The sequence below is a fragment of the Suillus bovinus genome, assembly GCF_016758785.1.
Source record: "Suillus bovinus strain UH-Sbo-P2 chromosome Unknown EDB93scaffold_87, whole genome shotgun sequence".
NCBI lineage: Eukaryota > Fungi > Basidiomycota > Agaricomycetes > Boletales > Suillaceae > Suillus > Suillus bovinus.
In genome coordinates, this window is record NW_024542143.1 from 111,301 (window position 1) to 136,270 (window position 24,970).

Genomic DNA, 24,970 nt, shown 5'->3' on the forward strand with positions numbered 1-24,970 from the left:
CGCGCTGGAATCGGCATTTGGAATGTGACGTACAGGCACTATGACACAAAAATCCCTATTCTCCTGGGGACCGATGAGGTACCCATTCTTGAACCTATTGCATACCTGCGATAAAAGCTTCCCTATACGCCTCAAATTGTCAAACCTACAACTAGATTCAGCTATCACGGTACCGATATTAGCCTTGCCATAAATTCTTCGTTGCTTTTGGCATATATGATTATGACAAGAAGGCTTACCTGGAAACGGCTTCCTCTGAGGTACAACACAGATAAACGATGTTCCCCTGTCGCCGCATTCCGCTCAACGTTCAGTCATCGAACGTGAGGCGAAACGTCTTGTCCGAATAGACCCGACGGTGGCTTTCGCCTTGTAGATTCAAATCCTCGCATGGTATCGCGAATGTCAGTTGATTTACTCACATTGAATTGAGCAACTGTCAGGGCATAGATTGTAGCATGTCTGCTGCTTCAATACGTGATTGGGTAAGGATTCAAAACTTCGTTGACCAGGTCAAGATTCTGTCAGTGCGTGACGTGGTGTGGCGTGAAATTGTAGGATGACGTCTTTATACCGATTCATATCCGTTTTCAGCTCTGGCAACTGGTTAATCAATGATGCCAAAAGTATGTCCACCTCGGGAACTGAAGGGAAGGCCATCGCCATGACAGGCATGGCCAGAACGCTTAGAGACCTTTAGTCATGACTATAGTAATAACAATGTCATTCCTGTGTGAAAGGCCACGGTTCTTGTTCGGTCGTTGAGGCCTAGGATCGGAGACGAGGCGACAAGTGCACAACGAAAACGTGATGCGTTGCGCATAACAACGATCCACTGACGTACAAAAACTGATCAGCGATCCAGAAAACTCGCAGTGCAATCGTGCAAAGCTTGTCAGGAGTATCCTCCTGACTTATCCTACCTCCTCACTTGATCCAAATGTCATATTCCCCGCCCCGAGCTACCTTCTATTGAGAATATCATTTCACGGAGTTCATTGAATGGTCGTTGTTGTAAATCTCAAGACAAGCTTGCCGCATAAAAAGCGAGGAGATCTCCCAAACTCAGCCCTGAGATTTATAAAATATGGATTATACGTCCTAACCCCCAACTTAGTCTAATGTTTGTGCAAAAAGTAAAATGCACCTCATGTCAGTGCAGGAATCTCCTCTGACGCAACCTCCGCGACCTCATCGTGAGAAATATTTTCCTTGATATTTCGTATAGGCTCGCCCCTGATGACCTTCTTTACTTCCTCGGCATCCAAAGTTTCGTGTTCCACTAGGGCATGCGCAAGCTACGGAAGCGGATGAGATGTGAAGATAAATAGAAAGAAGAGATGCGCGCACCCGATGTAGTTCCTCCTTCTTTTCCGTTAGAAGTTTGGTTGCCCGCGCCTCACCTTGTTGCAGTAATCTAATGGCAGCATGGTCAACATAATGACAACAACTCAACAGAAGTTACTCGCTTGGTGATCTCCGCATCTATCTTCTCCCTGGTGGCAGGGCTTATCGCTTCATCTTGGTCGCTATAGAATACTGGGCCAACTTTTTCCGAGAAACCCCATTTCTACAGATGTCACCGAAGTAGCGGTGAGAACGTAATGTCCAAGGGATCAATTTGATTTATGCTAACCTTGACCATAGCGGTTGCAGTACGAGTGGCGTGCTGGAGATCAGATGAGGCGCCGCTAGTGAGGCCCCCTGTCCCATAAACTAAAATCCCAAGTCAGCAGTTGTGGGAGATCGGGATGAGAAGAACTCGCTTAGTCCCTCCGCTACACGACCACCCATACAAACGTCAATCGTGGCTTTGAACTCCGTCTGCGTTACTGAATACCGGTCATCTTCAGGAAGTTGGGAAGTCTGATATATGCACGAATTAGTATAATCTTCAAGCCTGAAGGTTCATCATCGGCACTTACAACGCCCAACGCATGACCACGCGGAACACACGTGACTTTGTGGAGGGGCATAGCACCGTCCGTATAAAGAGCTGTTAGGGCATGTCCTCCCTACCACCATCCATCAGCTTCGAATTTCCACGCGAGATTTGTGTGGTTGATAATGCACCTCGTGATAAGCGGTCAACAACTTGTTCTTCTCGTCAATGTATGCGCTCTTCCTCTCGGCTCCCAGAAGAATGCGATCCTACATCAATATAAGGTTAGAAAATTGAGCTAAATTAGCCGGCAAATGAAGAACACGCGCCTTGGCCCATTCAAAGTGCTTTAATGTGACCTCGCTATAACCTTCCTTTGATGCTTGTATAGCAGCTTGACTGATATATAACGTGTCAAACTCTCCGAAAGACAGGAAAAGCGCATGTTGCACTCACTTCACCATATTTTGCAGTTCAGCACCGGAAAACCCTGGTGTACCCCGCGCTAGTACTTTCGGATCGACAGCTAACGGCAAGCCCACCATGATTTAGTAATTAGGTTACACCGAGTAGGAGAAAAAACGTACCAACGCTTGCGACTACCTCTTTCATGAAATGTTGCAGAAGTTGAACTCGGCCGCGGATATCGGGCAAAGGTACAGCAATGATCCTATCAAAACGACCCGGACGCGTCAAAGCACTAGAAAAAATTGTCAGACATCGGCACCGGATATGTCAAGCCTAGCACTGACGGGTCCAAACTTTCCGGGAAGTTAGTCGCGGCAATGACGATAATGCCTTCGCTTTGCAGGAAACCATCCATCTCCACCAACAGTTGATTCAAAGTCTGTTTCATATAATGCTGGTCTCTATGACTGCGCTTCCCACCAACAGCATCCAATTCGTCGATGAAAATAATAGCAGGCTGTCTCTTCCGAGCGGTTGCAAAAAGCTCTCGGACACGTTTGGCACCAACACCCACGAACATTTCCTCAAACTCAGAGCCGGATGCGAAGAAAAATGGCACTCCCGCCTCTCCAGCAATAGCACGTGCGAGCATGGTTTTACCGGTGCCGGGAGGTCCAGTTAGCAAGACACCCTTCGGAAGTTTACCACCAAGGGATGCGAAGACAGTGGGATCCTTGAGAAATTCTACAATATCATGGAGTTCCTAGATAGACATGAAATATGTCTTGAACAATTGATAAGCTGCAAAGCTTACCTCTTTCACTTCGTCGACACCATGGACATCGCTAAACCGTATGGTCCTTTGTTGAAGTGGTTCAAACTCTGCTTGTCGAGGAACAGGTTTAAGCAAGCCAGAATTCTCCAAGAGCACAGACAAGATGACGAGAATGACTATCGAGGAACAAGAGATCAAAGACCAGAAGCTCATGATCTTATGTGCACTTACAAAATCCACCCATGGCAGTCAAAACTAGGAACCGCACAAGACGCATGATTGTAGACCCTTTCGCTGGAAGCAAGTGAGATACACGCATTTGTATATGCTGACGACTACTTACGTTCACTGATAGTAACATGGATCGGATTACCGCTTACGCCACTACCCTTGCTCAGGGCAGCTGCGAGATTTGCCATGTCCGTGTTCTGAGAAGCTGAGACACCGTCAAGACGGGAAGTCGCGAGTAAAGGTCCTGTGCGCCCAGCAAGTACATCGGAAGCAATCTCTTGACTTCGGGATGGAGGTGGTGTCGGTAACGAAGTTGAAGGAGCATCAGAAGGGAGATGTGAAGCGTTGGCCGGAGTATCAGTTGGTGAGGGGTCTGTAGTGGTAGCAGTACCAGTAGCGGCAGCAAGAAGCGAATCACGTCTGCGAACAGCCAAGTTGACTGAAGCTTCTTGACCAGTCTTGAGCAATGATGTAAGATACAGCTGGAACGCTGCATCGGACCGAAGAAGAGGTGATGCTGAATTCTATCGAAAGCAAAACAACCCATGAATTTAATGAGAATGGATGAGAGATGCAAAAAGTATTTACGAATTCGCACATCCTCTCCCAACGAGTGATCACTACTTCATACCCAGCTTTCACTTGCGTGTCTACAAGAACATGATATAAGGCCAGCTGCTTAGCAACATCATCTGGATTTGTGTTAGCATCTGCTTCTAGACGAGCGACCTTCGCTACGACCGCTGGGGCAGGCGTTGACGATCCTTTCGACCAAGGGAATAATGACAGCGTGCGTCGAAGACAAGGCTGTGCAGTTGATGGTTGGATCCGATGTTGGGTAATTAGCAGGGATGCTTTAGATGCGAGCGTAAATCTTGAGTAGGGTTGTATTGGTCGAGAATTAGAGAACGAGCGGAACTGTATGCATGACTTTGGAGACAGAGAAACGACTGAACGCCCTTGGGCGCGCAGGATGCCCGGTAGCTGCAAAATAACACGGTTAATGCAGTAGGACACGATTGGACTAACAGTCGCTTACCAGGAGGTGCGCGGACATGCACTGGAGAGTTACAGGGTAATGGTGGCACTAGTGCTTGCGACAAGAGGGTACATACACTGCGGGAAGAAAAACAGTCGGCTTTACGTAATCCCACTTTTGATTTGGGTACTCGGCATTATATGTTTTGGAACTGAACATGACTGACAAGCAGAAGGGTGAGTGGCTCACTGATTCATGAATTCTGTTATGAATATTACTACCAGTCATCGTTGCCCTGACATCTGCATCCGAGACATGCACAGCTGCACTCTCCGCACTCGCCTCCCGAAATCAGCGCGATAAATCTGAGCCCCAAACCTCCGATCTCGCTGTGATCCTCAAAGACCTAGACTCTCTCCTTTCTCTGATATATAACTCCGGTACCAAACTTGCTCTTGCCCTCAAACCATCATCTCCTACATACTCCGCTTCTCTACCCGTGATCGAGGATCTGGCGAAATATACGTCTGGCATCGTGCATTGCATCCATCTTTTGAATCCTGACTTACATGGGGCGACGCTTATCAAGGAGGTGCAGCATGAGGTGACAGCTATTGTTGAGGCTTTGCGTGCAATCGTGCAGACATTTTTGAACCTTGCTGCGCGTGGTCCCTCGATAGCAAGGAGTGAATCCGCAGGAGAAGAGTATCTTATCAGGACAGGCACTCTTCATGATCTCATAACTCGAGCGCGTGGTCCCAACGGAATTCCAAAAAATACCATTTCTGCTATCAGTCGAAGATGGAAGCAGGACCGAGGGGCCCTTGAAGATAGTCTCCGAGAAGTATCTGAAATGATAGACGGAGCCGAAGGGAGTAAAAACGATGATGTCGATGGCGATAACGTTGACGATGGTTGGGATGAACTTGGTTTGGGTGACACAGGAGAGAAGATGGACAAGGACGAGCTGACGCGTGCAAAAAATGTACAGCAACTGTCTGCTACTTTCAAATCAGCTCTTTTTAAACGCACCGTTTGCCAGGTCCACTCCGTACTGCGGTTGACCACATTATTGCACAAGCGTATATTGCTAGATTTGCTTTCGTCGGCGCCGACCCCACCGCCTCCGAGCTTTGCTCTAGATGCTTTGCTTTTGCAGTCGCATGCACTTCTTGCTGCGTCCGACGAATTGGTGTCCTCATTGTATATTCCTCAGAACCCCGCTACTATCAGGAAGGAGTCGTTAGCGCTGATCGATATAATCAATGGACTTCAATTACAGCTACGGATATTCTTCCCCGATACGTCCTCCCTAGAACAACAGCTCTCTGGACTCAGCATCGAGGGAGATAAGTCAGCATCGACACCTAGCAAATCCATAGCAGACAAAAAGTGGTTTGATCTTTGTTTCGACCAGGTAACAAAAACATCCGCCAATCTCGTGTCTCCCATGTACAAGCCACCCCCAGGGGTCGGCCAGAAACCAAGATGATGGAAGTTCCAGAAGTGTTGGTCGTGCAAGTAATATAGGAAGTTTGTAATATGCAGTGATGTACGCACGAGTCTAGTAATGCATGTCCGAAAGCAAGATGTACAAGTCAAACAAAGCAAAAAATGAAAGCTCTCGAATTAATCAAGCCTCTCCCTCCTCCTTGGTGGCACTCCGGCTCCGCTCCCTGTCATGTCGTAGACGCACTCTCTCTTTGTCGTACTCCTCCCGGAACTTGGCAGCAAGGAAGTTCGGGTGCAAAGCCATGCAACTGTTGGCTCTGAGTTTCTGCTCAAAACTAGCAATCTTGTCTGCTTGTGACTGCAGATCGAAATGATGTTTCTGCGCTTGAATCATAAACAAGGATCCTATGCGAATAAGAAAAAGAAACAAACAGCTTCTTCCGCGCGCTTAGCCTTTGCTTCATCACGCATCTTGTTCAACTCTTTTCTTCGTTCTTCCTCCTTCTCTCTCCTGTTGAGTCCAGAACGAGGAGTGCTACCACCAGCCTGCAGATAAAACAGTTGCGTGAACTTGCAAAACATGGTCAAAACCGCCTTACCCCTTTAAAAAGCTCAGCATACACGCTTTTGTCCCGCAGGTCAAAGTCTGTTGCACCCATGAGACCTGCAGCTTTACGCTGCGGATGAGGAGCAGCGATTTTTGTCACATCGTCAGTTGAAGGTAGTGGCTTTGAAGGGGCAGCGGCAGATTGTGATTGAGCAGAAGTCGCAGCCGAGGTAGAGGATTTGTTTTTCTTAATTGTTGGGAGTTTGCGCTTCTTCAGCTCTGGCGGCGGCAAGGCGGACTGATCAGGTGGGGCAGAAGGATCGACCACCGATGGTGGATGGACGGAAGACTCGTCATCCGCAAAGAGATCAGAGACTTGACTCTGAGCTGTTACGCTAGTAGACACAGATAGGGTGTCAGAAGGCGGGATTTTGCGCTCGTCCTTGATCATGATCTCCTTCTCTTTTCCAGCCTTCGGCTTGCCACCCTTTCCCAATACCAATTTAACTTTGGTAGGTTTGCTCTTCGCGGACAAGGACGTCCTTGCTTTCCCACCACGCTTTGGTGCAGCTTCAGGTTCGAATCCCTCGTCTTCAGCATCTGGGAAAGGTTCGTCAACAAAATAGTCGTCCACGGGATCGTCAATGTCGACTTCGGCATCTTCTGTGTCAGAGAACACCGCATGTTTCTTTGCTCCTGTTACAGAACCCGCCGTCTTTATACGCTTCGCACTCGCATCCACCTTACTCTTCTTTCGAGCTTGACCGGGAGCAACTGAAGCGGTGCTAGCGGCAGTATGTTGATCCATGGGGTCGTGCGCTAGAAAACGCGTTTCTTCGTCTGCATCCACTTCCCCATCAACATCCACGTCCATATCATTATATGTATAATTTTCGTGACCTGTCGGCTCTGGGTCTAGTTCTGCAGTACGAGAGCGCTTGATGCGCGAAGGCTGAGTGTGAGCGTCAGCATCATCATCAAATTCTTCCTCATCAGAATCGACGAGGCGTCTCTTTGATTTCCGTTTGCTGAGCGAAGGCTGGTTTTGATGAGCTTCCTGTGCATTAATACACGGAAATTGTTCACCTTTGAGTCTGCTGAATCCCTGATGGCGACTCGGGACATCAGAGCTCGAAGTGGCGGTGCTCATAACCAAGTTTGGATGTGTTTGAAGGCTTTAGACAACAAGTGCAAACAAACGCGTTGAGTATTAGACTCGGAGAGCAGAACCAGTAGGTGAGTTGCAACAATTCAACGAGAACTGGTTGATAGAATAATTCACATTTAATGCATTTACCCCGTTCGCTATGGCAAAATATGCATGGGAGAGGAGCACTCCCGCGGTACCTGGCTAACATGGCTATCCAACGACCGCGTCATGTCACCGTGCTAGGTGAAGAGTACCCCATCGACCACATGACGAACATATCTCCCACAATCGTGTCCAAGCTCCCACTACGGCTACACACACAACCCTCACATCCCCTCGGCACACTCCGAGCACTCATAGAATCACATTTCCCCTCCTACGCTCACCTCTCCTCGCTCTCTCCCCTCGTCACTCCATACCAAAATTTTGATCTACTGTCTTTCCCAGAAGACCACCCTGGCCGGTCCGTGACAGACAGCTACTATGTCAACAAGGACCTCATGTTGCGCACTCATACCTCTGCTCACGAAGTAGAGGTGTTTGGACGAGGAGAGACGAAGTGGTTGCTTACCGCAGATGTGTACCGGCGCGACGAGATAGACGGGTCGCATTACCCTGTATTTCATCAGACAGAGGGCGCACGTATCGTTTCAGCAAATTCAACAGGCATGAAGGAGATCGAGGAGGACAACGAACGTCTCGCAGCCTATTTGGAACAATCCAGTATAGAAATTGAAGATGTCCCCCATTTATCGCCAATGAATCCTTGTCAGCCAGCTCATGATCCAAAACACACGGAATTGATTGCGAAAAACCTGAAATTGTCCCTGAATAGTCTTATGCTACACTTGTTTGCTGGACGTGTCGGTGCTACTGCTCAAAACCCACTTAAAGTGCGGTGGATAGAAGCTACTTTCCCGTGGACGACACCAAGTTTTGAGGTCGAGGTCTTCTTCCGTGGTAAATGGCTAGAAATTCTCGGTTGTGGGGTCATTTATCAGCCAACGCTCGATAACGCAAGTATGTTGATGACTTGACATATATTAATGTGACAAATAACGCGTAACTAGATGTTTCCAACAAACTGGGGTGGGCGTTCGGCCTTGGACTTGAACGGATAGCAATGATCTTATATTCTATCCCCGACATTCGTTTGTTCTGGTCACAGGACCCCCGTTTCCTCTCGCAGTTCAAACAAGGCGAAATCACTACGTTCAAACCATACTCAAAATACCCGGCATGCTTCAAGGACGTAAGTTTTTGGCTCCCCGAAGGCCAGACGCTTCATGAAAACGATTTTTGCGACCTTGTTCGAGATGTCGCTGGAGATGTGGTGGAGGACGTCGGATTGGCGAGTCTTACTCTAATCCGAGTGTAGCCTGACCTGACCTCCGAGCAGATCGACAATTTCACTCATCCAAAAACTAACCGGAAGAGCCTTTGTTACAGGATCAATTATCGTTCGATGGACAGGTGAGCCCCTGTCTTCCATGAAAGCTTCCTTCTAACATTCAAGTAGATCACTTTCGAACGACGAGGCGAACTCTCTCAATGCACAGGTTATTTCCTGTTTGCGGGATCGGTTCAGAGTTGAGATTCGGTGAATTAAACGTGCTAAAATAATATCTATCGTGCATGCAATCTACCCAAATCGCTCATAGAGGCTCTATGAGCACTTACTAGTGTGGCTAATAGTTCTCCAATATCTGCGCTGCATACCCATCACCCACCTCACCTGAACCCCGCCCCATAGCAATGACATAGGTCATGATGTATCCTGCACGACACCGACTTGCGCCGCCCGCAATAGCCTATCTTTAATCATATACCCTGTTTTCTGACACTCTAATATAGTGCCAGGCTCCTTTCCAGGTATTGGAGCTTGATAAATTGCTTCGTGTTGATTAGGATCAAACTTGTCACCGATAGGGTCAAATGGTTTGACATGATACTTGAAGAGTGTGGATAGCAGGAGGCGATGGGTCATGTCAACGCCTTGATGCAACTCCTTCAGGTAGGATTGGACAGATTTCGAGTCGGGTGATGAATTGCCCGAGTCTGGTGAGGTAGAGTCTGCTTGGGCAAGAGCATCCTCTGGTACGGACTTGAGGGCGAGTGCGAGAACATCTACTGTCTCAAGCAGGTCACCAGCAAAGCGGGTAATAGCAAAATCACGTTGTTGCTCTTTTTCACGAGCAGCATTGCGTTGCAAGTTCAAAAAGTCTGCTTGCAAGTACTGTAACCGACTCTGGAAAACAGTCAGAAACGCGTACAGTGTTCGAGGGAGGATGCTAACTTTTAGGTCCGTGGTTTCAGCTTCTTTTGCTTTGATGGTCTTGATTAACTCAGTCTCCGGCGTGATTTCTGTCTTTTCGGCTTCTACCTCCTTCTCTGCATGCACCTCCGATGCAGGAACCTTGTCATCAGAGTAATGTCGTATGCCAACTATTCGCCGACCGTGAGAGGCCAACGCGTCTCGTGAGGAGCGGCCGATAGTTCTCGACGACAGTGAAGCCGTAGAAGAACGAAAGGCTTGTCGGACGTATACAGCGTTCATGGTATAGAAGAGAGCTACTAGGTGTGTGACCTTATGAACGGAGCCAAACACGTCCAAAAATTTTGGAATGGGAAGGGTCGTGGGAACATATTACGTATCCGCTTGAGGAACTCGTTTAATCCTTCAGGAATCACTAAAAATATAGGCAATAATCAAAAATCTGTTGTGCTCCTGCTTTTCCCGTGTTACTATCTTTTTTCAGATTTCACTGTCTATCTTTTAAAAGTTCTAGTGTTGTGTGTAACTTTCGTTCGTTCGTGGGTGTGCTTGTAGATAATTAACCAAAAGAGGCAACTTGATATGGCATTTATTAAGATGCCTCCGGGTCGCCCAGCTTTTCGACCTTTCCATTTATCTTTCATTTCAACCTCTTCTTCGGTTCAAAATCGTCCAAGACCAATCCTCATTTCTACCATCATGACCGCCCAGATCATCGACGGCACTACCATCGCAAAGTAAGTGATCTGTGATTAACGTCCAACCCGCACAAATCAAATCACGTGCGTTCAGATCTATCCGCGATGATGTCGCACAGAAAATCCAGGCGTTCCAAGCTCAATACCCTCGATTCCAGCCCCAGCTTGTAGTCGTGCAAGCTGGCGAACGTCCTGATTCGAGCACGTACATTCGCATGAAAGCCAAAGCTTCGGAGGAAGTCGGTATCAAGTTTAATCACGTCAGAGTCCCAGAAGCAGCTACGGCCGACGAGATCATCCAGATTGTTAAGAAGCTTTCGGACGATGAAACTGTTAGTGGTGTCCTTGTCCAGCTGCCTCTTGGACCTCATGTCGATGCGGACGGTACCCGCGCTGTCACTGAGGCTGTTTCTCCCGAGAAAGATGTGGATGGGTAAGTTGTCTTCACATGGGAATTTACTTTATCTAAGAGATCTAGCTTCCATGCGTACAATATAGGTCACTTATCTTCGCGTGCTGCTTCCCCGTTGTTCGTTCCTTGTACACCAGCAGCTGTTATTCGTCTGCTGGAGAGTACTGGCGTATCCATCGCTGGGTCAACCGCAGTTGTGTTGGGTCGTAGCGACATCGTCGGCAACCCCGTGGCTGCACTCCTAAGAAGCCGTGACGCAACTGTCACCCAATGCCACAGTCGCACCAAGAACATTGAACAGATCGTCAGTTGCATCTCACGTGATTATCAGACATCCCAACTTTCTCACACTCGCAGGTCAGACAAGCTGATATCGTGGTGGCTGCTATCGGCCAGTCAGCATTTGTCAAAGGTTCGTGGGTGAAACCTGGTGCAGTCGTTGTCGACGTTGGCATCAACTTCGTTCCGGGTATGTTTTTGTTTTTAGCATACGGTCCGAGTTACTTATATGAACAACTCCTAGACGCAACTAAGAAATCAGGTCAACGCCTAGTCGGAGATGTGGATGAAGACGCGTTTGCTGTGGCCTCGCACATCACCCCTGTTCCAGGAGGTGTTGGTCCCATGACTGTCGCTTTACTGATGGAGAATGTATACAACTCTGCTGTTCGTCTCTGGCAAAAGGCTCGAGAGCGTAAGATCAAACCCTTGACACTTGACATCAAGGAGAAAGTTCCAAGCGACATCGAAATTGCTATGGCTCAAACCCCGAAGCCCGTCACTCAGCTTGCAAAAGAGATGGGTCTCCTACCCGACGAACTTGAAAGCTATGGCAAGTTCAAGGCCAAGGTCGAGCTCAGCGTGTTGGATCGCTTGGCACACCGAAAAGATGGGAAATATATTGTCATTGCTGGGTAGGAAATAGTCGAACACGTTTTTCTATTTAAAACTAACTTATTCTCAAAGTATCACGCCCACTCCTCTGGGCGAGGGCAAGTCTACGACTACCATTGGTCTTGCTCAGGCATTGGGCGCACATCTTGGACGTCCGGCATTCGCCTGTGTGCGTCAACCTTCTCAAGGGCCAACATTCGGTATCAAAGGTGGAGCTGCTGGCGGAGGTTACAGTCAAGTAATCCCTATGGATGAGGTAGGGCTGTCTTTTTTTTAGATCCTTTCTCGCCTTGATGTTCTTTTTCTTAGTTTAACCTTCATTTGACTGGTGACATACACGCTGTCACGGCTGCCAACAATTTGCTAGGTATGCTTACTAAATTTGCTTTGACATTCAATCCCTGACTTTGAGCGTAGCTGCTGCTCTTGACGCTCGTATGTTCCATGAGGCGACTCAGTCTGACAAGGTCTGTTGACTTTAGAAGACTCGTTATACAAGCTCACTTTCTACAGGCTCTCTTCAGTCGTCTTGTGCCTTCCAAGAAGGGCAAGCGCGAGTTTGCACCCCTGATGCTCAAGCGCTTGAAGAAGCTCGGTATCGACAAAACTAATCCGAACGACCTGACACCCGAGGAAATCAACCTCTTTGCTCGCCTTGACATCGACGCCGAGACTATCACTTGGAATCGTGTCCTCGACACAAATGACCGTTTCTTGCGGAAGGTCACACTCGGCCGCAACCCTACTGAGAAAGGCCACGAGCGCGAGGCTGGGTTTGACATCGCTGTGGCTAGTGAATGTATGGCTGTGCTGGCGTTGACCACTGATCTCGTTGACATGCGGGAGAGGCTGGGCAACATGGTCGTCGCAACAAGCAAGCGCGGAGAGGCCATTACTGCTGATGACATCGGTGTTGGAGGTGCACTTGCTGTTCTCATGAAGGACACGGTTAAGCCCAACTTGATGCAAACACTCGAGGGTACCCCGGTTTTCGTCCACGCCGGCCCGTTCGCCAACATAGCTCATGGAAATTCTTCTATCCTTGCTGATCGTATCGCTCTCAAGCTCGCAGGAACTGAGGAGGGCGACGCTTCAGACCGTGTTGGCTACGTGCTGACTGAGGGTGGTTTCGGAGCTGACATGGGTATGGAGAAGTTCTGCAATATCAAGTGTCGCGTTAGCGGCCTCAAGCCTGATGCTACCGTCATCGTTGCAACTACCCGTGCGCTAAAGATGCATGGTGGTGGACCTGAGGTGACACCTGGCAAACCCTTGGCTGATACCTATACCAAGGAGGATCTTGTCACCCTCAAGGAGGGTTGCCAGAACCTCGCCAGGCACATCGAGAACTCCAAGAAGTTCGGTGTCAAGGTCATCATTGCCATCAACCAATTTGCGTTTGTGCTCCTTCCTCTCCCGCATGGATATTTTGCTGACTTTCACGTAGTTCTGACACCCCTGCTGAACTTGAGCTCATCCGTCAGGAGGCTCTCGCGGCCGGTGCTGATGCTGCGATAGTGAGCAACCACTGGGCAGAAGGTGGTGCTGGTGCACGTGCCCTTGCCGAGGCGGTCGTTGCAACTTGCGAAGGAGAATCCGGCTTCAGATTCCTCTACGACCTCAACCTCCCCATCGCTCAAAAGATCGAGATAATCTGCAAGGAAATATACCGTGCGGCTGGCATCGAACTTAGCGAGCATGCCAGCAAGCAGATAGAAACTTATACTCGGCAAGGCTACGGCAACCTGCCCAGTATGTCCTTTCTCCCCATGTCTGTGGAACTATATTTATGCCGTTTATTCAGTTTGTATGGCAAAGACTCAATATTCATTCTCTCATGATCCGTCTCTTAAAAACGCTCCTTCGGGTTTCACCGTCCCCATTCGCGAAGTGCGCCTATCTGCCGGAGCTGGTTTCCTATACCCTATCCTCGGAGACATGCAGACCATGCCGGGACTTGGCACACGGCCAGGTAAGTGACACCACGTGCTTCATCCAAAATTTATCTCATGAGAAATCACCGCGCAGGATTCTGGGAAGTCGGACTTGACCCACAAACCGGGCGTGTCGTCGGATTGTTCTAGACGCTTTGCTCTCGCGCTGTCAACCATCGCGACAAGGTACATAGTGGTCATCGTCTTGAGTCTTCATCAGATTCAGCAGCTTCCACGTTGGAAGCCCCGTCTCAACACGGAGCTGTTTGCTGTTCAACACATGCATAGGTTCGCCGTTTAGGTGTTGTGGATATGGCTTATTTAAGACGGTGCTAGCACGCCCCAATAGTTGCTCTTCAGGGCAGTCTTGTTGGGCGTCAGATATATCATGTGTTAAATATATAGCTTTCACATCTATTCATATTACGCCTCATGTACGGGTTAAATACACTTCTTTCCACCTGGGAATCTTGCACTGGGAATGGACTGTGCGTAAGAGGCCGAAGGGAACGTGGCTAGGGAAGTGGTTGCAAGACTGCCGCTCTGCTCGTCATAGGTGATCACATTATGTGCAGCGTTTACATCCCTAGCATATGTGTTGCCCTTGGTGTCAATATACGAAAATGTGTTATTGCTGGTCCCATTCCCAGCAACGATTTCCGAATTCAAGATGATGAGGTAACCCGCTAGAATACGGTTGAGTACATGTTCCCCGTAGAAAAAGATATTGTACCTGTCTGTTGGCGCTCACTGATGTCGGATCCCAAGATGAAAGGTGCAGGGACAAGCTGACGGTTATACGAGTGATCGAATGTGGTATAATCTGAAGCACAAATTGGTCAGTCATGCAATGCAGGTTGTACCAAGCGAAACTTGCATATCTCGGTATCATTATCAACCAGGCTTGTGGTGTTGATGTACAGGGGGTAATCAAAGTTATCGGTAAGAACTGAGACTCCGTTATGAGTCGAGATGACTGAGCCGGAGGATATCTGTGCGACGTTCTGCAACGAATGTATTGAGTAATGAGCGAATCACGGGGGACAATGGTGGGTCTCAACCTGGGTATTGGAATCATTGAGATAATATTGCGTGTTTGTAAAGTCCATGCTCTGTTGGAAAACGACATTGTTTGTCGTCCCACTACCGCTAACAATGGTAGACTCAATTTTGAGGGAGCGCTGAGCCTTGACCGTGATATTGACATCTGTGCCACCGATGCTCGCTGTTGTCTCCGTTATTGCATAGGGTTGAACATCATATGTCGTGATGCTGCCTGTCGTTCGTTTGCCCGACGGGTCCGTGACAACCTGTAAGAGTCCAGAAACGTACCAATTCTGGTTGAGAGTGTGGTTTGTTTCAGCGGAGGCGACGTCCAAAGTCACATTATGGGGAAGGCCGTCGGCGAACACCGGCGCAAATGGTGTGAGATCAAGGAAGTAGGTGGGAAGATCAATTGCACCATATGATGTGATGGGCCTGTGAACCACATGATTGATAGAAAAAAAACTAGGAAAGCAGAGGATCATACCTCCAGACCACGGGGTTTATGCCGCCTGTGAAAATGACAGCATATGGAAAGGCCACACCAGCAACTTGACCATCCACGAGGAGCCGAACCTCGCGGAAAGGGCCTCCACCGAATGTTGTGCCAGGTGGAAGATATCCGAAGTATTCATCGGCTGCGTTGAAGTACTTGAGAGAAGAATCAATCGGTGATTCGGCTTCCTCTACGCAACAAACCGTCTCACCCAGAATTCCTCGTCTCCATTGCCGGACGCATAGAGCTCGGCATAAATCTCAACAGTGTTTTGCGGGAGCGTTACGTTGAGCTGAAAAGGTTTACTTAATGCTCATAATACAAAAGGGAAAGCGCACAGAAAATGCTGGTGGGACTGAAGCCTCGTTGCCAGTGTTGTTTAGCATCGTCGATATCGGCACAATCATGTTGGATTGTCCAGCAGTAGGATATTCACCAGACGATGCATAGAACGTTGCATAAAGTGTAGCTAATACGTGAATTAGCACGACCTCGTCTAGAACGAAACGAAACATGCGCACTCGCATATTGCCCAGTATCAGCAGACGTGACGATGTTATCAATCTCGAGAATGAAAGTTCCGGATTTATTGAACAAGGGAATGTAGCGAGTAACGTCTTTCGTGTAAGTCCAAATGATACCGTCTGTGGTCGGCTCTGGAGTCGAAGTGCGCCAGACTACAATGTTCAATATCAGTCTTCGTCATCTAATGCATGACCGTCAAAGAGAACTTACTTTCCGTGTTTTGAAACGTGAAGATTCCAAGGCGGTCATACTGGGTCCCGTTTGATGTCACTGTAAAGTTGAGTGTTACTGCTGCCCAGGAACCGACCGCCCCACAATCTGTTGGCGGACTGTATGGAGTGAGATGAAATTCAACATAGAAAAACATAAGTAGGACACCTACCTGTACTCGACGATCTCTGGACTGAAGTAGAAGGTCAGTTCAACTTGGAATTCCCACTAGTCGTAGACTAACTGACTCTCCGTATGAGTTCCCAAATGTACGCCTAGGAAGTCGTAGCTATTAGAACTTGAAACATTTCAAAATGGGTTGTTTACCCACTCCAGAATCATCATCGTGCATTGTTGCCCGCTGTTTGGAGCTGGAGGCGGTTCAGCGACTTGAAAATCGACAAGCACCTGAGCACTGGAGAGTGTGGCAAGCAATACACCTGCCAGTGGTGCGAATGCTCTCATCCTCGACAGGCAGCTAGTGTCCACTAGCAGTGGGAAGTAAACACGCAGAAGGACCGAAATTTATCCTGTTACCCAGCAACATTGAATTTGTTTGCAGGTTCATATTCCCCAGCCATGTTGATATGGGCCGCCGATTGGATCATGACAAACTTAGCGACTCGGGGCAGTGGGCTACATTTGTGTAACCACTGGCGCGTGGACGTGTAGCGCTAGTGCCATTAATTCCCAAATCTCGGACTTAATTGCACCCAGTTTGTACTATAAGCCTCTTAAGCGATACAGCCAGCAAATTCGAGGACCCCGATGCGAGAGCATGGGCCCATGGATCCACGAGGCAAATATGCCCAAACACGATCCTCGAACTGGTTGCTCCTCTTGCAGAGTCACACTGTAAATTTTCAGGGTAACAGATCTCTGTATCATAGTGCTACTGATACACCGGTTTCCACCCCCAACTTCATCTGATCTCAGTTACTGTATTTATTGTGCAGCTCTGAAATATAAGATCCTAATTCATTGGTGAGTCAAACAACTACATCAACAAAAGCGACAAAATCATTAATGGCCAAATATACTAATTTACCTATTCTATTCCAATGCCAACCTGCTATGGACATCATTGTATGTGCATCAATTCAGGGTGAAATAATTTGAGGTGTTTGTATAACTCTACCAGCCTGGCAAGCATCTTCATCAGTAAAATACCACATTTCTTAAATTAACTTAATGAGCTTAAATTTGTGGCCAAGTCAAAATAAGTCAGTCTTTTTCAAAGACCTTCATCTTAACAAAAGTTTCTTGTCTTACATCGACACATGACTTAATAGCACTTGAATTTATACAGTAAGACAAATTAAGAACTAAGTTTGCAAAGCAAATAAGATGCAATCAGAGAGTCAAGACGGATGATAAAAAATCAAATAGGAGACGGGGAGCATGCCAGTGGGTAGTAAGTAGAGTGCGGAATGAAAGCATAGAAACGTGTATATAACCAGCGCCAAACAACGTCACCTTCAACGGAATGCAAATAGGTCAGCGAACACGTCATCCTCGTCAGGCGCGTCACTGGTGGTAGTCCTCGAGTTCCCGATACTTTTTGCGTGCTTGGCATACTGTTGTGCCTCCGCAATAATGCTCGCAAAGGCATCGTCGGAAAGCGCCAAGATGGGGCCCATGAGTTTGATGGTCATGTGCCCCCAGATAGGTTTGCTGAAAGCAAACTGCTCGCCCTTCGTGATGATGGGGGTCCAGATATCGCCGCCATCGGTCTTCGCACCTTTGCGTTTGCCACGGGATTCTTGAACAACTTGGAAAGCAAGGTTCCCATCAATGATGAGCTGAAGAGTACGATAAACCTGAAAATATTATTTTTAGACAACGAACGGCAGAAATCAAACGACTTACAGCAGTAACGGCGAGGGCAAATGCAGCCCGCACACTAATGCTCTCGGTGTCAAGGTCGGGGACTTCAACACGGCCGAAGGTGAAATTGAGGTGTGATGTGAATGTCTGAAGTACGAAGGGGGATCTCCACATACCCGTCCAGTCCTTTGAACAGATAATTAGATGGTTTCATAGTAATCATTATAGCCACTTACCTTGGGAACGAGTCCTGAATTGTCCCTGAAAATGAACCGGTTATGCTTCAGCATGGCCCTTGAAAAGTCCTCGCGAGCCGCAGGATCCAAAAAATCAGTGTCCTGTGCAAAAAATGCAGTGAGGATGGAGCAAGCTGCGATACTGAACCCTCCACGCCATTCCATAAGGCGTTGTTTGGCCTACAAATGTTGGTTAACTTCTGAATGACCCAAAAACAACTATGGACTTACCACTTTTAAAACGGCACCAGATCTGGAGATCTCGTGCCGAATCTTACCCCGGTATATGTAGTTCCATATCTCCTGCATGGCGTCCCTTAAATCTTCATCTTCAGGACCCCAAGGCTCAACTTCTCCACCAGCCCAGTGTGCGACAGTTGGTATGAACACCCAGCGCCAGGTATTACCATCCTGGCATCCCTCAGGAAGGTCATCGTTCTGGTACCGGTGATTGGCGCCACTGCCATCGCGGCGTGATGTGATACTCTTGCTCTGCGGCTCTGTCTTTGCTCGTTTCGAAGGGGGGGGCTGGCTATTGATGCTGACACCGGTCTATGTTTAGCGGAGAGAAAATGAGAAGGGTATCACAAAATAAGTACCGGCTCACTGAAGTTGTCAGGCGTTTGGTGCCTTTTGCTGACACAGGGGCAGGAGACGGTGATGTGTCCTCGCTCTCGCCAAAGTCGATGTCCATTGACAAGTCAGTAACGGGCTCAGTCGGGATGAACCTGGCGGTGGCTCTGGATGGTTGCGTAGAAGGGGGAGCACGAGGAGGGGGGGAGGATAAGGACTCGGTCCTTGCCATTATTGGTGAGCGTTTCTTTGGTCGCGATGGAGGCGGTGATAAACTGTTATCACTGACTTCCAATATATCCTGAGTGGGGAGTGAGTGCGATGAAAATGTACGAAAAATGAAAGAAATACCACAGAAGTTGTATGCCTGCCACCAGGCTTTTTGGTAGCCTTGAAAGCAGCCTCACGCTCAAGTGAATCGTCCTCGTCCAGAAACGCTGTGGTAGGTTCTTCAAGATTGCCTTGAACGTTGTTTGTGGGGTGCGGGCTGCCAGTGGGATTAGCGCTGGCGCTAGTCACTTTCGAGATCTTTGAAACGGCAGTCGAGGTGGTGATTGAGGACACCCATCTGTGTGATTCAGTGCGAAGGCTTTCAAGTTGAGGGCGGAGCAACTTGCTTGTTGCAAGTTTCTCAGCCCAGTCCTTTGTTTTCCCCATCCCCGCATAGTCGTCCTTGGCTGCGCAGACATCCGCACTGAATCGATTGAGGTGATCGAGATGAAAAAGAGTCGTTTCGGTGAGTAACAACATGGCAGATGGGAACAATAATTGACTTACACTCCTTTCTTGCCTTTCTGGTCACCACGTGCCGTTGTGTGATCAGCATCTGATACGACATTCTGATTCTGATTGTGACTCGTGTCAAATTTGACGCCTGTATTATTAACACTTCGCTCAGCATGGACAGCCTCACGATATGCTGTCTTCTGTACACGTTTGTTCCTCGGCTGCACCTCTGCACTTTCCTCCTCACTGGATACAACATAGTCAGTCTCTGTGTATGGCGAGTCTTCAGGAACCTTACCTTGGTTGAAAGTCCTTATCGCTATCGATATCGTTATCGCCTGCAGCAACATCCTCCATTTCGACATCCCCCATCTCAGCTGCTTCTACAATCTCCTCGTCATCCTCAATGTTCGGCTGGCTCACCTTTGACTTCGACACAGGATGCACCCGAGGCCGAGGCTTTGGCGCATGCAAAAGGATCTTCAAGTCCTTCAACGCCTTCTTGTCTTCAATAGACGCAATCTTCTCGGTGGTGCGTTTATCAGCAGCTTCTTTCTCCTGCCGCTCATGCTCGGCTCGGTCGTTGTCTTCCTGGATTTGACTGAGCAGTGCGCCTTTTCCTCTTGTTTTGGAGGAGGATCTCACCAGGATGCTGGTTCGCATTTTTAGGACGAGTGTTTGGGCGCACCATTGTTTGAACGGTCGGGCTTGTGGAGGAGAAAATTTGGTGTAAGGTTGAGCGGTCACTATGGACTTTGAAACTCTAAGTTACGTGTCGCGCACCCTGTTTTGTATGTATTACATTACATTCTCCCTAGTGTGTTTGCTAATGGTTTGCGCTTTTCAGTTAGCCTCCCATCCATCATGCCAGACGAGATCCCTCATGCGCAGCTCAAATGACGGGCATTTAGCGCCCGCCGCATCCAGTGTCCCTACCCAGGCTGCAAACACTGGTTGAAAAATTCCTCTGGGCTGAAACTTCATCAAAGCTCGGCCCATAGCCACTCGTTTACCCATCCTGGATCGCAACGCACACAACGCGCCTCTGTTGAAGAAATTGAAGATGAAGAAGCTCCCAGACGCACCAACAATGAGCTCTGGGAGTCAAAGCATGGACTTATTCGTGATTATCACGAGACGCTGACTGGTAAGTCAATAGTTGTGCTGTGATGCCGGCTTGTATCTGATTAAAACCTATACCCACAGGTCGTATTTGTGACGAGAATGGCCACTTTGTTGATCCTGGCACTCCTCCTCCACCATACACAGCAAAAAGTCCTGACGACTGGACTCCGTATCGCAACCGACTGGAATTCGAGTGCGCAGATTTCATGTACACTGAAAACCAGATGTCCGCTGGTGATATCAACAAGATTCTCTACTTGTGGGGAATCACTCTCGCTGTCCATCGCGACAATCCACCATTTGCCGACTACAAGGACCTGTACAATACTATCGACGCAACACCGCTAGGCGATGTCACATGGGAAAGCTTCTCCCTGAAGTACAATGGCGATAAACCTGCTGGAGAGTGTCCGCTTTGGATGGAACAGTCGCACGAGGTTTGGTTTCGGGACCCTCATACCGTCGTCAAGAACATGCTCGCAAATCCAGATTTCAAAGGTGGAATTGATTATACGCCCTACCGTGAATTTCAGGAGAAGGATGAGCAACGACGCTATAAGGATTTCATGTCGGGGGACTGGGCCTGGCAGCAAGCGGTACATATTTTGTGTCTGTTAGTATATTCTCGTATTGATGTCAGGTACAGGACGAAATCGCACAGGACCCACAAACGCATGGTGCGGCTTTCGTTCCCATCATTGTAGGCAGCGACAAGACGACGGTGTCTGTCGCTACTGGTCAAAACGACTACTACCCTCTATATCTCTCGATTGGGAACGTTCACAATAATGTCCGGCGCGCGCATCGCAATGCATTGGTTCTGGTTGGATTTTTGGCGATCCCTAAGAGTATGTACCTGATTCTCTCCTAATCTACTTTGAAGCTTACACTGTTGTATGCAGCGGAAAAAAAAAATGCAGATGAACTTGGATACCGCAAGTTCAAGAAGCAATTGTTTCACTCCTCGTTGTCGAGGATCTTCGCCAATCTCAAACCTGGAATGACGACTCCAGAAGTCACACGGTGTGGCGACGGACACTACCGGCGCGTTATATATGGCCTTGGACCCTACATTGCAGACTATGAAGAGCAGGTAGTATTGGCATGCATGGTCAAAGATTGGTGTGGAAGGTAAGTGGCTACCAGAGATCCTCGGGACACTGCCTGTTTGTGTCCGCCTTCATGACCCCTAAGAGGCAGCAGAAATCCTCAGGACACCGCCTGTTTGTGCGCACGGTGTTGTCGAAGTTTCGCGCGCGGTGTTGTCGAAGTTTCTGCCGTATATGACCCCCCCCCTCCCTAGTTCTCTCTGATTTCGCCTATCCAGAGATCCTCGGGACACCGCCTGTTTGTGTCCGCCTTCATGACCCTCAAGGGGCAGTAGGGATCATTGGGACACCGCCTGTTTGTGCGCGCGGTGTTGTCGAAGTTTCACGCGCGGTGTTATCGAAGTTTCACGCGTGGATGACCCTCAAGGGGCAGTAGGGATCATTGTGACACCGCCTGTTTGTGCGCGCGGTGTTGTCGAAGTTTCGCGCACGGTGTTGTTGAAGTTTCTGCCATGTATGCCCCCCCCTCCCTAGTTCTCTCTGATTTTATGCAAAGTCTCATTTATATTCGCAGATGCCTTGCATTTCCCTCAAATCTTGATGAAGGAGGTGTTTCTCGGTCACGCGAACATACTGATGCGCTTGTGGATTCTGTTGATTTTGGTATACTTTGGGATGAGTATGGTATCATTGGCGAGTTAGTGGTATGTTTCCCCCCATATCATTTGTGCATTGTTGAACTAACAGTTGCACTCCATAGCCCTTCACCAACGACTTTCCTCGTGCCGACATTCACGAGCTCCTTGCCCCCGACATACTGCACCAGCTCATCAAAGGAACCTTCAAGGACCACCTTGTTGAATGGGTGGGTCAATACCTCGAACTCATGCACGGCAAAACACGCGCTAAGGCAATTTTAGATGATATTGACCGAAGGTATTTTCAATCTGCCGCTGCCTGTTGTGATTACTGACAATACACTAGAATTGCTTCCGCGCCGCCCTTCCCTGGCCTACGACGCTTTCCACAAGGCCGTGGATTCTCGCAATGGACAGGTGACGACTCCAAAGCTTTGATGAAGGTACATTTTCATTCACTATCTCGCGTTTATCACATTTACACAGCTGTTATCTAGGTCTATCTACCAGCAATCGAGGGCCACGTACCAGATGATATGGTTCAGGGCATTTCGAGCCTTGCTAGAGTTCTGCTACATCGTGCGCGCGAACGTAGTGACAGACGACACTCTCGCAGCGCTGAAAGATGCCCTTGGGCGTTTTCATACTTACCGGACTATTTTCCAGACTACTGGTGTCCGCTTCGACATTTCCCTACCCCGACAACACTCTCTCATCCACTACGAGCTTCTCATCCGAATGTTCGGTGCTCCGAACGGCCTCTGCTCGTCAATCACGGAATCCAAACATATCAAGGCGGTAAAGCAACCATGGCGACGTTCAAGCAAGTACAACGCGCTCAGCCAGATGCTCCTTACCAATCAGTGCCTGGACAAAGTCGCCGCAGCAAGAGTTGATTTCACAACGCGCGGCATGCTCAAAGGGTCTTGTGCCTTCAGCTACTACAATTCATCTGGTACGTGGTCTGTTTTATTTTAATTGCATTTTACTCACTGAATTTCTAGTTGAGAATCCCTTATATATCGACAACGACGATGGAGACCCAGAGGTCCAACAGAACCCAGCGCATGCAGGAAGCAATCCCTTTGCTATCGAGAGTGACGACTTTGACGATGTCGAGGATCAGGGTGTTGTAGATGACGTGGATGTCATTGCTGATGTGCAATTAGCACGGACTTTTCGTGCGTATCCAACCCTCTACTCACTGTGACCTTCGTTCGTAACACACCGTTCAGAATGAAAACGCGCCCGTACTGTTGCTGATCTCGCAGACGAACTCGACATCCCATCGTTCCCGACCCTCATTCGCCTCTTCCTGTACGACCAAATACACGCGGACAACCACCATTCCTCTGCCGACGTCCCACTTCGCGACTGTCCATCCTACACGGGACCAATCAAGATATTTCATTCAGCCGCTGCAACATTTATCGCACCCAGTGATCCGAGTGGAATCCCTGGTATGCGCCGTGAGCACATTCGTGTTGTGCCTTCGTGGCGCAAGGGACCAGCTCGCTTTGACTGCGCCTTTGTCAACACGGACGATAGGCATGACAGAATGTTGAGCATGGACGTCGTTCGAATATTCTGTTTTTTTTCTTTTACTTTCACTAACAGTCACACATACCCATGTGCCCTCGTTCAATGGTTCCATCGCATCGCCGAGGAACGAGACGAGCTCACAGGAATGTGGATGGTGGCACCGTCTTTCAATGAAGATGGCTCGCGCGATTTGTCCATCATCCATATCGACAGTATCATTCGCGGCGCTCACTTACTCCCAATATTCGGTACTCAGCTCGTACCACGCGGCCTTTGATTCTACGATTCTCTGGATGTATATCGAGGATTCTACGTAAATCGGTTCATTGATCACCATGCTTTCGCGCTGGCATCTTAATATACTCATTTTTCTTGCAATGCTTAAGTTCAAAATTTGTCTTAAAAATACTTTAATTGTCTGAGTGTCTTTGTCGGCTTGATGGTAAGACACTCAAGTTGCCATCCAAGTCAAATCGAAGCCTTGAACATCTTGACGCACTTGGGCGCCAAACCAAGTCAAATAAGTTCGAATTAAGTTAATTTAAGAAACGTGGTATTTTACTGATGCTTGTATGTATATTCATTTAGCATAAAATAATTCAAGCCATTTGCATGATGCTGCCAGCCTGAGATACACTTTGAGCCCCTTCAGTGAACTAACCTGTCTCAGATGGGCCATCCCACATGGGCCCATGGCTGAAATTGTACCTATATATACGGGTGGGCCAAGTGTAGTGTGTAGCCAATTGAAAGGGATGGGCCGAGTGAATGGAGTATACAATGGAGATGAGTGGGCCGAGGTATTATTAGGTACAATAGATGGATGGGCCAAAATATAGTCAGCTGGAAAAAGAGGTGCCATGTTATGACTTGGATAGTATCTGTTGGTGACGCTCAAATAGAGCGTGTGTCGTCAATGGTTGAGGACGTCCTTGGGCTAGCCCAAGGTTAGGGGTCTTACTTGGCAAGGCTTTGGCAAGTAGTGCTGCCGTGGTCCGGTTCGGTCCGGTTCAGAGGGTCTTCAACAAGAACCGAGAACCGGACCAATGGTTTGGTTTGGCGAAATTGTCGAACCCAGAACTGGACCATTGAGAACCATTCTCAACAGTCCGGTTTGGTTTTTTTTGTGGTCCGAACTCAAACCGAACCATAAATTTTTCTATAGGGACAGCAAAAAATAATTGACGAAATACTAGCTACACATTGAGTAACTAGTCTAATAAAATTTGTGCATACCCCTCTGCCTCTGTAGCTGCTGAAAGATGTCCATTACGGTAAGCGGCCTTCATTAACTGTAGAGCAGAGAAGGTGGATGATCCAAGAGCATTGCGGCGCAAGGTTG

General features: G+C 48.4%; 9 protein-coding genes across 9 annotated transcripts; 4 read left to right on the forward strand and 5 right to left on the reverse strand.

Annotated features, from left to right (window-relative positions):
• Positions 1-933: 933 nt before the first annotated feature.
• On the reverse strand, positions 934-4,504 carry EDB93DRAFT_903799 (ATP-dependent metallopeptidase Hfl). Its single transcript, XM_041457880.1, has 17 exons — positions 4,336-4,504; positions 3,885-4,280; positions 3,409-3,820; positions 3,297-3,359; positions 3,105-3,241; positions 2,635-3,053; positions 2,470-2,582; positions 2,339-2,408; positions 2,212-2,281; positions 2,074-2,151; positions 1,926-2,015; positions 1,767-1,866; positions 1,637-1,716; positions 1,470-1,570; positions 1,351-1,417; positions 1,146-1,298; positions 934-1,101 (listed from the first exon to the last, which is right to left on the reverse strand). Exons 1-16 carry the CDS (start codon positions 4,351-4,353, stop codon positions 1,149-1,151), a joined length of 2,364 nt encoding a protein of 787 aa, XP_041302823.1. The 5' UTR covers positions 4,354-4,504; the 3' UTR covers positions 934-1,101; positions 1,146-1,148.
• EDB93DRAFT_1107849 (uncharacterized protein) lies at positions 4,493-5,767 on the forward strand (the record flags this gene model as incomplete). Its single annotated transcript, XM_041447775.1, has 2 exons — positions 4,493-4,511; positions 4,560-5,767. The coding sequence occupies 2 exons, from the start codon at positions 4,493-4,495 to the stop codon at positions 5,765-5,767; spliced, it is 1,227 nt and encodes a 408-aa protein (XP_041302824.1).
• Positions 5,768-5,837: 70 nt separating this feature from the next.
• Positions 5,838-7,436, reverse strand: EDB93DRAFT_903916 (uncharacterized protein). The gene is made up of 4 exons (XM_041457882.1): positions 7,361-7,436; positions 6,327-7,313; positions 6,160-6,273; positions 5,838-6,106 (listed from the first exon to the last, which is right to left on the reverse strand). The coding sequence occupies exons 1-4, from the start codon at positions 7,397-7,399 to the stop codon at positions 5,909-5,911; spliced, it is 1,338 nt and encodes a 445-aa protein (XP_041302825.1). The 5' UTR covers positions 7,400-7,436; the 3' UTR covers positions 5,838-5,908.
• Positions 7,437-7,439: 3 nt separating this feature from the next.
• EDB93DRAFT_903911 (uncharacterized protein) lies at positions 7,440-9,109 on the forward strand. The gene is made up of 4 exons (XM_041457881.1): positions 7,440-8,444; positions 8,495-8,775; positions 8,824-8,897; positions 8,944-9,109. Exons 1-4 carry the CDS (start codon positions 7,562-7,564, stop codon positions 9,026-9,028), a joined length of 1,323 nt encoding a protein of 440 aa, XP_041302826.1. The 5' UTR covers positions 7,440-7,561; the 3' UTR covers positions 9,029-9,109.
• An 80-nt stretch (positions 9,110-9,189) lies between these two features.
• EDB93DRAFT_1255188 (GrpE-domain-containing protein) lies at positions 9,190-9,981 on the reverse strand (the record flags this gene model as incomplete). Its single annotated transcript, XM_041453741.1, has 2 exons — positions 9,190-9,672; positions 9,721-9,981. 2 exons carry the CDS (start codon positions 9,979-9,981, stop codon positions 9,190-9,192), a joined length of 744 nt encoding a protein of 247 aa, XP_041302827.1.
• Positions 9,982-10,398: 417 nt separating this feature from the next.
• Positions 10,399-14,102, forward strand: EDB93DRAFT_1309629 (formate--tetrahydrofolate ligase-domain-containing protein; the record flags this gene model as incomplete). Its single annotated transcript, XM_041454801.1, has 12 exons — positions 10,399-10,436; positions 10,492-10,830; positions 10,876-11,113; positions 11,167-11,278; positions 11,333-11,723; positions 11,776-11,959; positions 12,013-12,070; positions 12,121-12,170; positions 12,217-13,100; positions 13,151-13,455; positions 13,508-13,675; positions 13,732-14,102. 12 exons carry the CDS (start codon positions 10,399-10,401, stop codon positions 13,785-13,787), a joined length of 2,823 nt encoding a protein of 940 aa, XP_041302828.1. The 3' UTR covers positions 13,788-14,102.
• Positions 14,103-14,105: 3 nt separating this feature from the next.
• On the reverse strand, positions 14,106-16,615 carry EDB93DRAFT_1176477 (peptide-N4-(N-acetyl-beta-glucosaminyl)asparagine amidase A). Its single transcript, XM_041450518.1, has 11 exons — positions 16,244-16,615; positions 16,161-16,187; positions 16,085-16,105; positions 15,913-16,031; positions 15,699-15,854; positions 15,516-15,646; positions 15,389-15,469; positions 15,169-15,332; positions 14,699-15,116; positions 14,515-14,641; positions 14,106-14,460 (listed from the first exon to the last, which is right to left on the reverse strand). The coding sequence occupies exons 1-11, from the start codon at positions 16,375-16,377 to the stop codon at positions 14,324-14,326; spliced, it is 1,515 nt and encodes a 504-aa protein (XP_041302829.1). The 5' UTR covers positions 16,378-16,615; the 3' UTR covers positions 14,106-14,323.
• A 1,148-nt stretch (positions 16,616-17,763) lies between these two features.
• On the reverse strand, positions 17,764-18,416 carry EDB93DRAFT_1056147 (uncharacterized protein; the record flags this gene model as incomplete). The annotated part of the gene is made up of 3 exons (XM_041444758.1): positions 17,764-17,925; positions 17,976-18,155; positions 18,207-18,416. Coding segments are annotated over 3 exons (552 nt in total), but the record flags the coding sequence as incomplete, so codon positions are not given.
• Positions 18,417-20,337: 1,921 nt separating this feature from the next.
• On the forward strand, positions 20,338-23,905 carry EDB93DRAFT_1309634 (uncharacterized protein; the record flags this gene model as incomplete). The annotated part of the gene is made up of 11 exons (XM_041454802.1): positions 20,338-20,377; positions 20,481-20,995; positions 21,046-21,247; positions 21,302-21,530; positions 22,023-22,152; positions 22,209-22,384; positions 22,433-22,529; positions 22,584-22,625; positions 22,654-23,014; positions 23,091-23,267; positions 23,358-23,905. 11 exons carry the CDS (start codon positions 20,338-20,340, stop codon positions 23,903-23,905), a joined length of 2,517 nt encoding a protein of 838 aa, XP_041302831.1.
• Between the last annotated feature and the right edge of the window lie 1,065 nt (positions 23,906-24,970).